General features: G+C 39.7%; 3 protein-coding genes across 5 annotated transcripts in view; 2 read left to right on the top strand and 1 right to left on the bottom strand.

Annotated features, from left to right (window-relative positions):
- LOC107754581 (HLA class II histocompatibility antigen, DP beta 1 chain-like) overlaps nt 1-1,926 on the bottom strand; it is a 5,010-nt gene extending 3,084 nt beyond the window's left edge. The window contains exons 1-2 of the mRNA XM_016571073.1: nt 1,799-1,926; nt 1,351-1,626 (exon numbers count right to left, since the gene is read on the bottom strand). Of these exons, the coding sequence (XP_016426559.1) occupies nt 1,351-1,626; nt 1,799-1,871 (349 nt within the window). The 5' untranslated portion in view covers nt 1,872-1,926. The remainder of the gene's footprint in view (nt 1-1,350; nt 1,627-1,798) is intronic.
- Nucleotides 1,927-2,107: 181 nt separating this feature from the next.
- On the top strand, nt 2,108-3,579 carry LOC107754580 (H-2 class II histocompatibility antigen, A-F beta chain-like). The gene is made up of 4 exons (XM_016571072.1): nt 2,108-2,264; nt 2,562-2,831; nt 2,985-3,257; nt 3,350-3,579. Exons 1-4 carry the CDS (start codon nt 2,213-2,215, stop codon nt 3,565-3,567), a joined length of 813 nt encoding a protein of 270 aa, XP_016426558.1. The 5' UTR covers nt 2,108-2,212; the 3' UTR covers nt 3,568-3,579.
- A 781-nt stretch (nt 3,580-4,360) lies between these two features.
- Nucleotides 4,361-14,812, top strand: LOC107754576 (zinc finger CCCH domain-containing protein 6-like). 3 transcript variants are annotated; one of them, XM_016571069.1, is made up of 12 exons: nt 4,361-4,805; nt 7,044-7,239; nt 7,322-7,444; nt 7,527-7,758; nt 7,895-8,028; nt 8,108-8,236; nt 8,335-8,449; nt 8,586-8,695; nt 10,513-10,730; nt 11,183-11,610; nt 11,723-11,896; nt 12,738-14,812. In XM_016571069.1, the coding sequence occupies exons 1-12, from the start codon at nt 4,720-4,722 to the stop codon at nt 14,213-14,215; spliced, it is 3,423 nt and encodes a 1,140-aa protein (XP_016426555.1). In that variant the 5' UTR covers nt 4,361-4,719; the 3' UTR covers nt 14,216-14,812. The 3 variants fall into 3 exon arrangements, with proteins under 3 accessions (XP_016426555.1, XP_016426554.1, XP_016426553.1); XM_016571068.1 differs by having other exon boundaries at nt 4,362-4,805; nt 7,029-7,239; nt 11,183-11,607; XM_016571067.1 differs by having other exon boundaries at nt 4,362-4,805; nt 7,029-7,239.
- The last annotated feature ends 1,276 nt before the right edge of the window (nt 14,813-16,088 follow it).

The raw sequence follows: 16,088 nt of genomic DNA, 5'->3' as shown, positions 1-16,088 counted from the left end.
AAAGCCCAAGGGTCATGCGAGCATGGCCCGTTTATGACGGCCTCCAAAGCTCCCACTTTTGGGGTGGTGGGCAGGCCCGACAGGACAATCGGACATCTTCCCATTATAGCTTTTTCCGCCACTCAGGTGCTCCGGGATCCTATACGGGAGAATCAGGCGTACGTTCCAACCGAAACAGAACGCGTGACCATCGATCTAAAGGATGCATACTTTCACATCCCGATCGTCAGGAGGCACAGGAAGTTCCTCAGGTCCTCCATGGGAGGTTCCCCTCAGACACGATCTGCTAACGCAAGCTCGGGGCATGATTTGGCATCCTCGACCGGAATTATGGAAGTTATGGGCGTGGCCCCTGAGTGGGGTACGCTAATGTGTTCTGGTCTCTCGGCTGAGATTACCGACACTATTATGAATTCTAGGGCTCCCTCCACGAGACGCTTATATGCTTTCAAGTGGAGACTTTTTGCCTCTTGGTGTAGACAGCGTATTTTGGATCCAGTCCACTGCCCTATCGGTTCAGTACTGGAGTTTCTTCAGAGTCGTTTCTCTGAAGGGGTTACCCCCGCCACTCTTAAAGTGTACGTGGCGGCCATATCGGCGGGACATGCACTCGTAGGAGGTGTTTCGGTTGGTCGTCACCCCCTGGTCTCACGTTTTATGCAGGGTTCGAGACGGCTTAGGCCTTTCCGCCCAGCTCGAGTTCCTTCTTGGGACTTATCAATTGTGTTGGAGGGCCTGACAGGCCATCCCTTTGAACCGATGGAGTCTGTGTCAGAGAAGCTCTTGACCTTGGCTTTATCCTCCCTTAAGAGAGGAGGGGATCTGCAGGCTCTATCCGTCAGTCCTTCACGTATGGACTTTGCCCCGGGGCTGGTCAAAGTCTTTTTGCGACCTAGGCCTGATTATGTTTCGAAGGTTGCTTCGACTCCGTTTCGTTTTCAACAAGTGGTCTTGGAGGCTTTTTCCCCAGTTGAAGAGGGGTCAGTTAGCCTGAATCTCTGTCCAGTTAGGGCACTTAGGATCTATGTCGACCGCACGGTTTGGTGGCGTGGATCTGACCAGTTGTTTGTGTGTTTTGGTGGTAGGAGCAGAGGTTCTGCTGTCACTAAACAGTGAATGTCACACTGGATAGTGGAGGCTATCTCTTTAGCCTATGAGGCGCGTGGCTTGACTTTGCCTCTAGGGGTGCGTGCTCATTCTACGAGAGCAGTGGCTTGTTCTCAGGCCTTTTTCAAGGGGTCCTCGATGGAAGATGTTTGTGCTGCCTGGTGTTCCCAAAGCGATGATGTCATCGCAGCATCTCGTTCCCCCGTCGGTTTAGAATGACATCATAACTTCTGATCAGATTACCCAAAAGTGCTTTCGATGAATTTGTTTCTTGTTTGAGTTTCTCCAGGTAATTAGTTTGTCGATAAAATCCTGCTAGCACCTCATTCATGCAGAACGAGCGATCGCTGTCTTCTAAAACTGAGAACCCAGCGCTTGCACTGGGACGCAAGACAAATGTATTTTTTGCCTGGTCGAAGTATGCAAATGTGGCTTCATTCACCAAAACAACCAGCGCTTGGTCTATGGAGCCATTCTCCATCGTCCGTGTGTAGGCCAGAATATTTGCTGTCTGGTAGTCTAAAAAAACAACAACTTATTCATTAATATTATTAAGCAGTACAGTATTTTCAAATTAATAAATGCAATGGATTTACACATGCTAAGATTCTTATCTTCCTGTTGTCTAAATGATGCATTACTTCCTGTTGAAGAGGAGGGATGAGAAAACAAAGCAATATTATAACTTCACCTGTCCACATGATGATCTGAGGAGAAAGCAGAAGTATTAATGTGAATGTCTGTATGATTTCCATGTTTGCCATTCACACAGTTTGGTTCACAGAAAGTAACCAAAAGCCAATGTGTTCCTGTTAAAACCGACCGATAAAATATCAGTCACATGACAATCACATGATGTCTTGACCAGTTTTTCTTTCCATACTTTCACTTTTGATATGCCATGGTTTCCTTTTACAGGCTGGAATTATTTTTTCCCTAAGAATTTTAGTCAGTTCATTAAAGATTAAACCCATATAAAGTGATTGCAAATATAAAAGTGGTAGGTGGAAAATAACTTGATTGCACCATTACGGCACAGCATATAAAAGACCTACTTTCAAGTTTGAAATTCAACTTGTAGTGTTGTGAATACTGACAAAACAAAATGCAAGTTTTTCTTTTCGTCATGGCTTTCTTTAATACCATCCTTGCAGCAGGTAGGACATTTTGTCCAATATATTTTTTATATTTAATGTAATATTGTGTGGGAGAATATAACAAAAAAACAATGGTAAATGTTTTAAGGAGATTGTGTGCAAGCCTGAATCATATCCAAAAAGGAAACATCAGTCCAGATATGCTTATTTATTAACTTTAAACTGTGAAATTTATAAGACAAAGGCTTAACAAAAATTTCAAGTGCAAATAGGTTCTGTGTATATTTTAACATCAAATTACCTGCATGTGATCTATAGATATTTAGTAGTAACCATTTTGCAATTTATTTATTTTAGAAGAACATGCATACCAGCAGTTCATTGGATGTGCATTCAACAATGAAGGACAAGTAAGCCGTTTCTGGCGCTATGGGTATGATGGCAGAGATATCATGCATGTGGATTTGGTGAAAGAAGCTGTGGTTGCTACGAGTGAATCTGGTCAGCTTTTAGCAGAAGAGAGAAAGAGCAAAGAATACATTAAGAGAAAAGAGGCACGACTAGTAAAGGTGTGTTCTGCAGTGAAAACTGTCTTCCTAAAGTCCAACAACTCTCTCTCCAGGGCAGGTAAATCTGCAGTATATGTCTATCACTGTAAATTGGATGTATACTTTTGATGCATAAATATGTTTAAAGTACATATACTGTATATTCTCTGTTTATATTCAGTTGGTTTCACATTGCAAATTTGATAAACAATTGCTTACTTTTCAAATGTAGCAAAACCTGCATTATATGTGTCGTCTGGAGGAGAAAAGGATCAGGAATATATTAAATGTGTTGTGCGTGGCTTTTATCCAAACATCATTAAAGTACGCTGGACCCAAAAAGCAAGGCCAATCTATTTTGGTGTATCAACTACTGGAATACTCCCTCACAAGGATGGCACTTTCCAGATGACCTCCTATCTTAGCCTTAGTAACGTGAGCGGCCACGATGTTACCTGTGAGATTGAACACTTAAGCATTGATGGGAAAATGAGGATAACCTATGGTAAGTCACTCACAAGGGCATGAATAATTTATAGGAGCATAATGATAAAATATGTGAAAACTCAACTGACTTGCTCTGTCTTTTTGTTTCAGGGGAGAAATCTTTGTTTCTGTCACAAATTACAGAACATGTACTTACTGCAATGATTGCCTTTCTCCTTGGATTTGTATTACCAGCGTGCCTAACTGTACTATTTATATTCATATGGCAAAAGACATCAAAACCACCCGAAGATGAGATAAAAGACACAAGTAATGAATCAGAAGCATCCTTATCTTTGAATTTAATGAATACCTCTCAGGAAACATAAAATATTTAAGGCGAGTGTGACTCCAAACCATATATTATTATTATTATTATTATTATATTTTGGCCACAGACAAATACTTTTATTTTCATATTTGTGTAGAATTGAATCTCAAGTATAGTATGTACACAATGTCTGCATCTCTATAGGTATCAAAAGTCTATGCTTAAGCTTGTTGATCACTGTTTAAAGAGTTTGTAAATGTAGTGGAACTTGTATAACTTTTTCTGCAGTCTAACATACATACTTTATTGTCATCTTCACTTGTAATCATTCATTTACACAAAATAAACAGGCTATTTATGACAAATTCTTTATGTAGTACATTGGTATTACTTTGGGAATGTGAGTTATTCCTTTAAACTTTTAAGCTTATACATTGTTTAATTTTGCTCCATCTGTTTCACTTAGATCTTGGGCTATTTTTGAATCGCAGTCGTGTTCAATATTTAGTCTTTAAATGTATGTATTTATTTGTTTTCTTGTTTATTAAATTCCAAAACACGTACAAGAGCTTAGTACATCGCATTGCTTCAGGAAAAATAAATATTGGTCAAATAAAAGGAAAAGCAAAACCGTTAATAAAGTAATAAACATAAGAATATAAATAGTGCGTCATCCTAACATGTACGGCGAGCTCAAAATGATGGCATCCTTAATAGCCAATAGATTAACAGAAAATTGTTCTCGCGCTTAGGCGCCAGTGCTTCAACCAATAGCAGAGCGAGTCTTTGTGGCTTCGCCACGGCGGAAAACCCAGCGATTGGCTCCGCTTACAAACTGGGCGGGACCACTGGCTTCTGCAAGATCCTCGCAGCCATTTTCACGAAAATGTTGCGGGCGCCATGTCCGTGGAAGAACCAGAAAAAGCCTTCGAACATAAACACAATATTCTGCGTCTGCAGTCTCGCACCAGGGCATCTGTGAAACCGCCGGGGACATAAACAAAGCTGAGGGTATCAAAGCTGTGTTGAGACAGTGTTAAACATGAGAGCGGATATAATGTCTGTTAAGCGTCTCATGTGTTGTTGAGACGCGTAAACCGTGAGTTTTTCTCCAGACTGTCAGTAACGTTATATCAAAACCTTCAGCCAACGAGTGACTGATGCTCCTTACTCTGGTTGCGGAGAAGGGCCAGTTCCGCTTCCAACCATCATGGCTTTTGTGAGCCTCTTCTCCAGTCCCCCAAGCCCCGTACTTGACAAAAACATGACAGACTGTGAGCTGACAGGGGAAGAAAGGTCGAGTAAACGTTCTTATCTGCAAATGCTTCACTGTGCAGGTTCATGTGTGCGTATATCGAGTGAATGTGGATATTTTGACACCTATTTTGTTTTTTTCCCCAAGTACGTTAGGCTTCGTATTTGGACAGGCCTTTCCCCCAGTTCACTAACTAGTGATCACTAAGTAGTGGTCATATTTTCCTGCATGTACTCTCATTTCAATATCTGTTGCAGAGGAAAGCAAGTGACTGTGCTCATCTTTGATCGCTTTCCACACTTGTTTGCGCTCTTATTTAGCTGATTTTGAAGGACATTTGGGTTTTTGTAGAAGGCTGTAGTAGCTGGTTATTATTACAGTAATGTTAATAAGTCGTTTCAAGGCTGTTGAATATGTAAATAGTCACGACGCGTACGATGCCCCGCCCACTCACGTTCCATCGGAACGCCCCGCCCACCTGGGAAAGGAAAACATGTCTGGTAGGGATTCATGACAGGACTGTTGAGGCATTGTAAGCCATGTGTTGAGCTGTTTTAATTATCAGCCAGTGATGGGAGGCTCTGGAGTTGGCCAGGTTGGCTGAGTCTGTCTTAAATTGACCCTTGACCCTATTTATTTTCTTTCATGCGTTCCTGGTCTTTTTGTGCATGATTCATCATCAACATTTTTATAACATCACACTGAGTGTTGTCCATTTATATCAAATGGCATTATCAGAAATAATGTTGAATTAGTTCATTGAAATGTCATAATTTCTGAACTCATAACTACACAGGCCTAGATAAAATATTTATCAAGTTAGGTAGCAGATAACATAATTTTGGCCCACACTTTTAAATATCTAGGCCATTTTTGGAGGATTTTTATGTCCTGATTCTTGAATAATTTCTGACCCCAATTCAGATGCATTTATATCCTATTAATGTAAGTTGCGCTTAAGTTGCAAATATTTCCAATGGTGCTGTGTAAACATAGCATGCATTATTGAATAAAGAGATTGCTGGCTTGGCCTTGACAGCATCCAGATGCAAAAAAATCTCATTGCAGCTCCAACCCATGCTTATTACTTTTTGCAACAGCGTAACACCTTGTATCTGTGTGCATTATCTAAATTTACCCATGAGTACATGGCTCATATGTTCAATACTGAGAAAGTGCTATGTGGTTAAAATGTTGTAATAATTATTGAGTTTTCTTCCATTTCCTATTGTTTTTGTCCTCAAAGTTTAACACAGAAGACACCAAGTTAGTCATCAAACCAGTAATCTCACATACATAGTCACTACATCATCCCATTGACAAACATTGACTTTGTATTAACTATGTAGAAACAATCGTTCTGTGTTTCAAAGCACACTAAGGTACCATAGTGCCATATTTTGCCTGCTCCATGCTGCGTTATGGTATGTAATGCCATTTAGCTATATAAAATCCCAAAGATCTTGGTTTCCTTCTGTAGTGTCATGGCCTAATTTAGTAAAACTGAGATCTTCAGACTCTCAGTGTTATTGTGTCCTTGTTCTCACTTCAAACTTTAACGCTTGGAAAACTGTTGGGAATTTGACACCTGGCAAAACAAACATTCACATCCGTATTGGTTTTAATCCAATAAGAGTTTGCTGCTCCATTCATTTTGCATTGGGCATTTAAGAGGAAGGTTTATGCTGCTTCATTATGTGACTCTGGAATTACTCAAAAAAAATTAGGTTTTCATTTATTTCATCTTAAACATACCAAAAAAAAAAAAAGATTACTGTTTTAAATACTATGAACAGAAAAGCAAATTGCAGTGTTCATATCCAGCATATGCTCTTCAGAGCAGAGTAGACACTTTTTTTGTTTATTCTTTTGTTTTTAGTTATTTTTTTTATTATGGTGTTTTTGTAGAGGAGTTTTAAGTTGTAACTATAATTTTATATTTATTGAAGGCCTATGCAAAGCTCACTGCCACAATACCATGGTGTTGTTGTGGGTGTTTGCCAATGCATTGCTATACAGTTTGTAGGATGTTCTCTCTGGTTGCTAGAGGATTGTGGGTGGCTGCTTTTTGGCTCAAGTCTTTAAAACTTCATCATAAACCCCTAATTCTGTGTGTGAGCAATAATAGTAATGATGCTTAGCAAACACCATTGAATACTAGTGACTGTTTTGCTCAGAATATTTAGCTACTTCACTGATTTGATAGCACTTTCTTGGCTCATTGTTTTTGTTGATTAAATTCTCAAACATGTTTGATCTTATAGGGAGGATGGCGAATTGGAGGATGGAGAAATAGATGATGAAGGCATAAGCATAGAAGAAGTGAAGGAAACTAAGGAGGAGTCTGAAGAGGTTGAGAAAGAGAAAGGAAAAGACAGAGAAAAAGATGAAAAGTTACACCGGCATTCCCGAAAACGACACAGGAAAATTAAAGAAAAACGACGGTCGAAGAGAAGGAGACGAGACCGTCAAAAGGTACGTTCTGTCCTATCTTTTTGTGCAACTGTTACTAGCTTTGACCTTTTCTCTTACCTTTTTTCAACATTTTCCAACTCAGCATCACTCTCCATCCAGTGGCTCCAGCTCAGACAGCTATGACTCAGAGCACGAGCGTCAAGACAGACCTAAGAGCAAGAAGAGCAAAGGAACATATCGTGACCATGATGGAGAATTGGTGCAGGTGAGTTCAGGGTCAGGTACTGGATTTAACATTTCATTAGCAGCAGCTTTCAGTTAATTTTCTTTTCTACCCACGTCTCCAGCGGGAAAATGAACCCACAAAACCACCAAGATCAATGCAGCGCAAGAACAGCGATTTAGACAAATACAGTGACTACAGTGAAGAAAAGTATGACTATGATGAAGAGGAGGATTTCTCAGAGGAGCTGTCTAAATACAAACATGCTAAAGAGTCATCTGGTCATGGCAAGGCAGGGCCTAAAGACCAGGCCAAGAGACCAATCATGAAGGGACAACAAAAACAACAACAGCAGTGTATGTTGTTTACTTCACTAACAAAGAAAATAAAAGACTGCATGGGAATTCATTTGAAGACCCAACAGACTAAACCTGTAATTTTGGGCATTCCTTGTTGTTATCTCTCATTATTTTCTTTTACTTTTTTATATAGTTGGTGGGCAGCGTGGTAGAGGTCGTGGTGCCATTGGCAGGGGACGGGGAATGCCGAACAAGAATAAGAAACAGAAGGGCAAGAACTGGGGCCGGGGTCGTGGTCGAGGAGGAGAACAGGGTGGAGGAGATGGGGTGAGAATTTCTCATTTTTGAGTGAACCATCTCCAGTAAGATCTCAGGGCACTCATGTTATTGTCTTGTCCTCATACAGGATTCTAAAGGTCCACCCAATTTCCAGAAGAAGCGGCCAATCATGAGCCAGGAATTCATTAATCAACATACGTTTGAACACAATGGGAGGCACATTTGTAAATATTTCCTGGAGGGTAGATGCATCAAAGTAAGCTAATTTCACCCTTATCACACACAAAGTGGGTTAAACAGTACTTTGTTTTATTTGTCAAAATTCAGTTGTAACGTGATCTTAATGCGTCACAGGGGGACCAGTGCAAGTTTGAACATGATAATGTTGTCCCAGAGAAGAAGAAAGAACTGTGCAAGTTTTATGTCCAGGGATACTGTACCAAAGGAGATATCTGTATATACATGCACAATATCCTTTCAAAACATTTCTTGGATAGGTTTTTACAGATTAACAGTAGGAAATAATCATAACATGACATTAGTCAAAAAAGATAAGGGTTTTCTGTTGTTTGTTTCTCGTTTTGGACCTTGACCCTAAAGTGTATGTGAGTATCCGTGCAAGTTCTTTCACACCGGAGCAAAGTGTTATCAAGGAGACAACTGCAAGTTCTCCCATGAACCTTTAACCGATGTTACCAAGGAACTTTTGGAGAAGGTATGGACTAACTTGTGACTTAATATTCAGTTTTCTTACAAATACATGCACTGCATGCATATTTAAAATACACACTGATTGCTGAGAATTTTAAGTAACTTGGGGTAATAAAATGTGTTCTTAGTAACTGTCCAGTTCCAGGGTCACAATAGAGGGGGGGAAATATGACGTCACTTTGTAGGCGGATCGGCTGTTAGCATCGCACTGGTTCCCTCCACAAAAAGCCAATGGGATTTTTCCATAGGCTTTTGGATAATCGCAAAAAATAAGCTCCGTGTTCAATCATAGTTCATGAAACTTACACGTTTTGTCCATCAAGATAATCTTCACAAAATAATATAACTTTTATGAATTCTGAAGCCAAAATAAAAGCGCCAGAACTTAAAAGCTAAACTTAGGCTATAAACGAACTACAGCACCACGGTCGCTCGCTTTCAACGTCACCACCACCATGCTTCCCACAACTTTTCAAACTTATTTTTAACACTTTCAGTGAAAAAGATTTACTCTGTATATTAATTTTAATCTACGCTACATGAACTTTTTCATATAAACTGGAATAAATACAAAACTAGAGCCAAACTAAAACTGAAATGAGACATTAGTAATAAATAGTATAGTGAATAAATGAAATAATCATAACTAAAGGACATATGAAAGCACGTATTTCTGTACATTTCGAAATAAGGTGCATTAAAAGTGAATAAATCTTTGATTAATATGAATATTTTAATTAAAAACGCGTCTCCACGGACTATTCAGTAAAATTCTAGTGCATTTCATCTATTAAATAATGGCAGAGTGAGCGAGTTTTTGGATATGGTAAGATTAAACTTACTTTAGGGAATAAAGTACCACATTTCAGCTATCGTTTTGTTAGGATGGGTACACAAAATGTTATTTTATCTTTGCTTCTAGAAAATCCTCAATCTATATGTTTTCTAACAGCTGCTTGTGGCTGTAAACATTTTATTTTAACGTGGCTTTAAGCACTATGCATCGTTTAAGTTTCACTTTCACCGCGACTAAGCCGGTAAATGTGCTGTTTACATGGAATAATCATATGAGTGTACCTTATGGTCCGAACCCAGAGTCTCCGCATCAGTAAGTGGTAAAACGAGCATCTTCCATCCGAAGACTTGTTGCATTTCGGGAGAAAACAAAAAAAAACATTGTCGAACAACAATATAAAATGCGGTAAACTATTAAAGGGTTAGTGAAATGAAAATTGACAATTTTTAATATAACTCCGACTGGATTCGTCTGAAAGAAGAAAGTCATACACCTAGGATGACTTGAGGGTGAGTAATTTATGGGCTAATTTTCATTTTTGGGTGAACTAACCCTTTAATTGGTTATTCTACAATTAATTGTACTATAAATTATACTACAATTGGAATATACTGTAAGTTGATAAACTGTTCAGCGTGATGACGTTTAATGTCTCCGACATCGCCTGTAGTCCCATTTAGCAACTTGTTAGCAACCGTCTTTTTTAAAAGTATCTTGAGCTTGTGTGAACCACGGACCTTATTTTAGGGGATTTAACCAAACTCCCGTTCAGAAAACCCATTGACTCTGGGACGATGGAACCGGAAGTGCTAAAATGCTAACTCGCTTCCGGGTTTTTGCCTACAAAGTGACATCATAGTTCCACCACTCTATTAGAGTTATTTTAGCACTTTATAAGAAGTCCAGGTATGAAACTGTCACATCTATCAAGGTATACGTTTTAGCATCAACTCTTGAAACTATTTGATGTCACATTCAATGAATAAATCACACATTGGAAACCTAATTGCTGTTGCACATTTTAGATCCTAAATATAGACGAGGAAACTGTCAATGAGGATGAGCTGGAGTTAGAAGATCTGAGAAAACAAGGAATCGCTCCACTACCTAAACCACCTCCAGGAGTTGGATTGTTACCCACTCCTGGACCTGGAAGTCCACCGGATGGAGGCAAGAAGATCCCCTCTCTTTTTGAGATTAAAGTTCAGCCTACTGTGGACTTGGCACAGAAGATTGCTCTAAGGTACTGTTGGCATTTATTGACTTAATCCTCTTAACACTGACTGTTTACATCCAGAATATTTGGTCAAGTTTGGTCTGTTTACACATCATATAACCTGTTTTAGCATTATCATTTAGCTTTTTCTTATATCCCATTCACAAGATGGCAATATCAATAAATATATTTTCATTCTACAAGTCAAAATGAACAGTAGATAATTATTTCTACATTCATAAAGGTCATTATTTCTAATGTTTTGCCAAACTATAAAGTTCAGAACCACAGTTTCAACCAGTTACTTCAGATTGGCATTGTATAGATTACCTATTCATTATTATAGAAAATTTTAGAAAGATGTTTTTCCCCCAATAGTCCAAGTGAGTGTCAATTATATTACATACAATTACATAAACAAGTTATGTTTTTGTTTGGGCTTTCATTTGTTGCATGTTTCATTGTGGTTTTCATTGCAGGCCCAATTTCTACAACAGTACATCTCCCCCTGCTGGACAGTTTCAAGGTGGTCCACAGTTTGGCAGTAGCCCTGAGGATATGCAGGCTGGCAATATGATGTCTTCTCCTCCCAATCCTTCCCATTCCCCTCATCCAGGCTCCATAGGGAGCCCTCCCCTTCCATTCACAGGTCCAGGAATGCCCCAAAGCCCACCAGGCCCACCTCCACCCCAGGGTTTTGGCCAGTGCTCTCCTAGGCCACCTCTAGGTCAGCCGCCTGCTTTTCATGGAAACATGCAGCACATGAACCGTCCTCCACTGACTCAACAGGGGGCTCCATTTCAACCTGTGCCTGACATGCAAATGAACATGCCTTTCCAAAACATGGGCCAGATGCCCTCGGAGTTCTTCAAGAATTTGTTTAGCAGCCAGTCTCTGGCCCAAGGTAGTAGGTCTTTATTTACTATTAATTTGTATTTTTTCCATTAATAGATGCCCTTAAAGTATGATATTTATTAAATATGAATCTATTGACGCCCTGTTTTCCATTGTATCTACAGATGAGGGACCCATGCAGGACTCGCAGCCACATGGTAACGCTGATTCCAGTGGGATGCAGGACTTCCTTCCGGTTGTACAGAAGGCTTTGCTTTTACATCTCAACCAGAACAAGCAAGACTCTGACTCTCACAGGGATGAGGGACAAGGGTCTGCACCTCCCAACAGAGAGAAAGGTTAGAGTGGGATGTTGGAAATAAACATTTTGAAACAATAATTGCTTTAACCCTGAACAACAGAGTGCTGCAGGTGTACTAAAACCTGGAAACAAGTTAGTTTTTTGAATTTCTGGATCCATCCTCCTGAAGTCACTGGTTTTTTAAAAATGTTTTTTTGGTCTGTGGTTAACACAGGCTTGTCACATTTTATTCTAGGACATAAAATATATGATTAATACATCACTTGTGATATTTTGTGTCTTGAAAAAAGTGGTTTCTAAGTGGGACTATAGAGATTGTTGGGGGCGTTAAACGTAATCACAGCGAACAGGAAAATTAATCTATTCACTGTTACAGCATACTTTTGTTTATACTAGCACTCTTGCAAAATATTCTAACTCTAACTTTCCAACTTGTAGATTTGAAGTAAAGACTAAAAGAGTTGTAGGAAGCTTAATATTGATGACTCTGAAGTCATGCATTCGTGGTGTAGTTTGTTTATAGCCAAACATTAGCTTTTCCTTTTCTGCAGATTGTTTTTAGGCTTTAAAATGCATAAAAGTTGTGTTTATTTCTGAAGGTTATCGTGATTAACAAAACTTGTTAGAATCATAAACTTTTGTTGGTCACAGAGCTTTTTTTTTTTTTTTTTTGCAATTTTGCAATAATCCAGAAGCCAGTGGAAAAATCCTTTTGGCCTTTAGCGAGGGAACCAGCATCATAATGTTTTATATATAGTCAAATCAATTTTAAAATTGAATAGTAATACATTAGCAAAGTAGGTTTAAAATATGAAGACCCTGGTTCCGGTTTGATTCTATTTGAATGTTCATACTCTAATATAATTTCTGTTTATTAGATGAAGCCCCTAATTGGTACTCCAGTGATGAGGAAGAGGGCAGTAGCGTAACAGCCATCGTTAATACTCTGAAGAAGCAGAATGACATGCTGAAAAACCAGCCTAGCTTGGGACCAGCCGACCCCAGACTCCAGAAGGAACGAGTTTTGCCCAACGATCCTCGAATAAAAGCTGACCCACGTCAGCGTCCCCCAGATCCCAGGAAAGACGCTGGAGATGGTATCGGGGACCCCAGGCTTGCCAGAGACCCACGCAAGATGAAACCTTTGGACTCCTCCAAACCTGACCCTCATCGCCACCCAAACCCCCCCGTGTCCCACAAACCTCCCGCCAGAGAGGATGATGACGAATGTGAGAGAGAGCTAAGGGAACGAGCAGCCTTGATCCCGTTGGATCCCAGCCCTGGAGCCGCGCTGCGAGACCCCCGCTGTCAAATCAAGCAGTTCAGTCACATCCGGGTGGATATTCTCCTCCAGCGTCCGGCGTTTGCGCAGACCGTGGTTTGGGCTCCAGAGGACCTCATTCCTCTGTTGATTCCCAAACAGGAGCCCTCCATAAATCTTCCGCTCCCACCTTTAATCGCAGATGCTCAGCTGAACCGTAGTCTTTCCTCCCCACCGGATCACCCTCCATCATCAACCCCAACACCTCCTGATCCACGTCTGGCAGCCGCCCGCTTCAAAGAGGGAGTCGGGCGACTCGGCAGTCCTCCTCGTAGGACTGTGGATACTCGTCACCACCACCCGGACAAGCCCGTGGACCCACGTACACACAAGACTCTTGATCCCAGAATCAGCCGGTCTGGAAGCCTGGACTCCAAGCTACCGGGAATAAGGGAGAGTACATCTGGAGGAGGAGCCTCTGACCCGCGGCTACAGCGTGGATCTTCAAACCAACCGGTTGGCGCTTCCACTAAGCCCGAGTCGGAAAAGTTGCCCCCATATGCTCCCCGCCTGGCGTCTTCAATGGGTGCAGGTCTTGAAAGCCCAACCACGCTGTTAGGCGGGATAAGTTTATACGATCCACGCAATCACAGCCTACTCTCCCCGAAACGTGAAAGTGAGGAGCACCCTAAAAAACCAAGTATCCTAAAGCCGTCTGCGAAGCTTCCAAGCTCTCCACCATATGCCTCGCCGTCACAGGGAACAGGAGTAGAAAAAGACGAAAAAAGTCCACTTGATGACTCTGAGAGCAACACAGGTGGCTGTCCGTCAAATCCTCCTGTGCCTACCGTAATGCCAGCGTCTCCTTGCTCGCCAGTCCGGGCGGCAGCTCCCGCTGTGCACAACTTGCCTATCCAGGCACTAGCAGGACTGATACGGCCTGCTTACACTGACCCGCGGCAGAACAAACCTGTGGGCCCTGCTGCTGGGACTCCGCAAGAAGATGAGGAGGACAAAGACAGTAAGAAGAAAGACAGGCCCTTGAGGGATGTCTTTAAAACCTTTGACCCCACAGCCTCTCCATTCTGTCAGTAAACACGCCTATACTGAATATAGCTCATGCATTTACTGTATTCTGTACATCTGTTCTTTGTATTCACCCTGCATGTATATGAAGCTTTTCTATTTATTTATATTGGTTTGTACATATATTCTCCACTGCTGCATCATGATCTAACCAGATATATTTTTCTTTTGGCCTCTTGTGCATAGATTCTCATTGGATAGGCAAGGACTTTATTTGCTCAATAAGCATTTTAAGTACGTTTGTATCTGGTATATGGAGACTTTGGTAAGCAGAGTCTGCTAAACTGGTGAGTATATGTAATATCAGTGACGCAATGGTTCCGTTGCTGTCAGCGGTTAAAAGGGATGTGTGGCTTAAAGTATTCATATTTGTAGTACTGTGTAATGCATAAAGCTATAAAAAAATATATAAAATTTAGCTAAATTCCCACAGTATTTATCACATAACTACTTACAAAGTATATATAAACACTGTAATATAACAGCACTTCTATGTCTCATTCATGTCAAGTGTGCATTTCATCAAAGCATTTGTGATTTTGGTGATGAAAAGGTTCGTATGAGATTCCATTCAGAGAATCTCTGTTGTAAATGGTTTTCTTTTTAACAACTTTTTTTCCATCTTTTTTATGGTGATTGTTTTTTGCGTAGATAATTCTATTTTATTTGTATATGTTTTTCCACAGAAAATGCTGAACTGTTTTTGTGTTCTTTTACCAGTATGACTGAAATGCTAGTAAGGGAATTTAAATACAGCAGTCACTTTTTTTTTAATTCGATGTCTAAAATAAAATAAAAAGGATTAAGTGATTCTGATATTAGTGTTTTTAAGTGGATGTCACTTTTGTGTTGTGAAACCCATCACAATAGCAGCCAGCTGAGCAACTTCAGTCATTGTTTTAGCGTTCAGGCTAATGCATTTTACTGTACAATGAACTTTGAGGATAACATCTTTTTTTTATTTTTATATCACATCATCAGTGTCCAACTAAATTTCACACTTGATCTCATTTATAATTTACAATCATACTTCTAAAATGCATTTACCATAACTCTTCAAATACATGTTGATATATATATGCATACATATAATTCAGACAAAAATGTGCAATGTGAAAAAAGGACCAATACAAAAAAAAGAACCTAAAATGCTAGTATAAATAATCATACTGAAAAATAAAAATTATTGAACAGCTACATGTAATGTATACCATTTAAACATTTTGTTAATATTTGTAGCTTTCAAATGCTAAAAAAATGCTAAAAAATAGTTTTTAAAGTTTGATTTACATTACAACATATTTTTTGTTTATGTCCTTTTTCTACAATTTTTTTTTTTTTTTGGTTAGTAGACATACCTCTTCTAATACATGTATTTATGTTTGTTTTTAAAGTATTACAGTAAATGATTTATAAATGAGATCAGGCCTGCAATTTTACTTGGACATTGATGATAAAATGATACTGAAAAATTTTTATCTTTTGACTACTCACATTATGGGTACTTTTTAATATTATTTTATGACCGCAGTATAAATATTTTTGAAGACTTTTTTTCTTAAAGCACAGTGTGTTCATTGTGCATTTTTAGTTTGGTTTGTGAGGCTCAAAACAACTATAAATCAATGTGATATACCACAGTGTTTGGCATGGCTGTTGACTTAACATACAATAACAACAGAATAGCCAAAAGTTACAGGCAAAATTTAGACCCTTTATTTTGTGTTTACTCTGTAATTATCTAACACATTGATGGGTGGTGCAAGGCTGGGCGCCGTTGAATGTTGGGAGGTCCTACGTAGACCCAAATCATCAGTTTCTGGGTTAAGCTGTTCTTGAGCTCGGTGCATAAGGAGACTCTTTTTCCACTGGAAACAGAACG

The sequence above is a fragment of the Sinocyclocheilus rhinocerous genome, unplaced genomic scaffold, assembly GCF_001515625.1.
Source record: "Sinocyclocheilus rhinocerous isolate Xijiao unplaced genomic scaffold, SAMN03320098_v1.1 scaffold3489, whole genome shotgun sequence".
NCBI classification, from domain to species: domain Eukaryota; kingdom Metazoa; phylum Chordata; class Actinopteri; order Cypriniformes; family Cyprinidae; genus Sinocyclocheilus; species Sinocyclocheilus rhinocerous.
The sequence above is the reverse complement of the archived record's forward strand: the minus strand, read 5'-3'. Positions and strand labels throughout refer to the sequence as shown.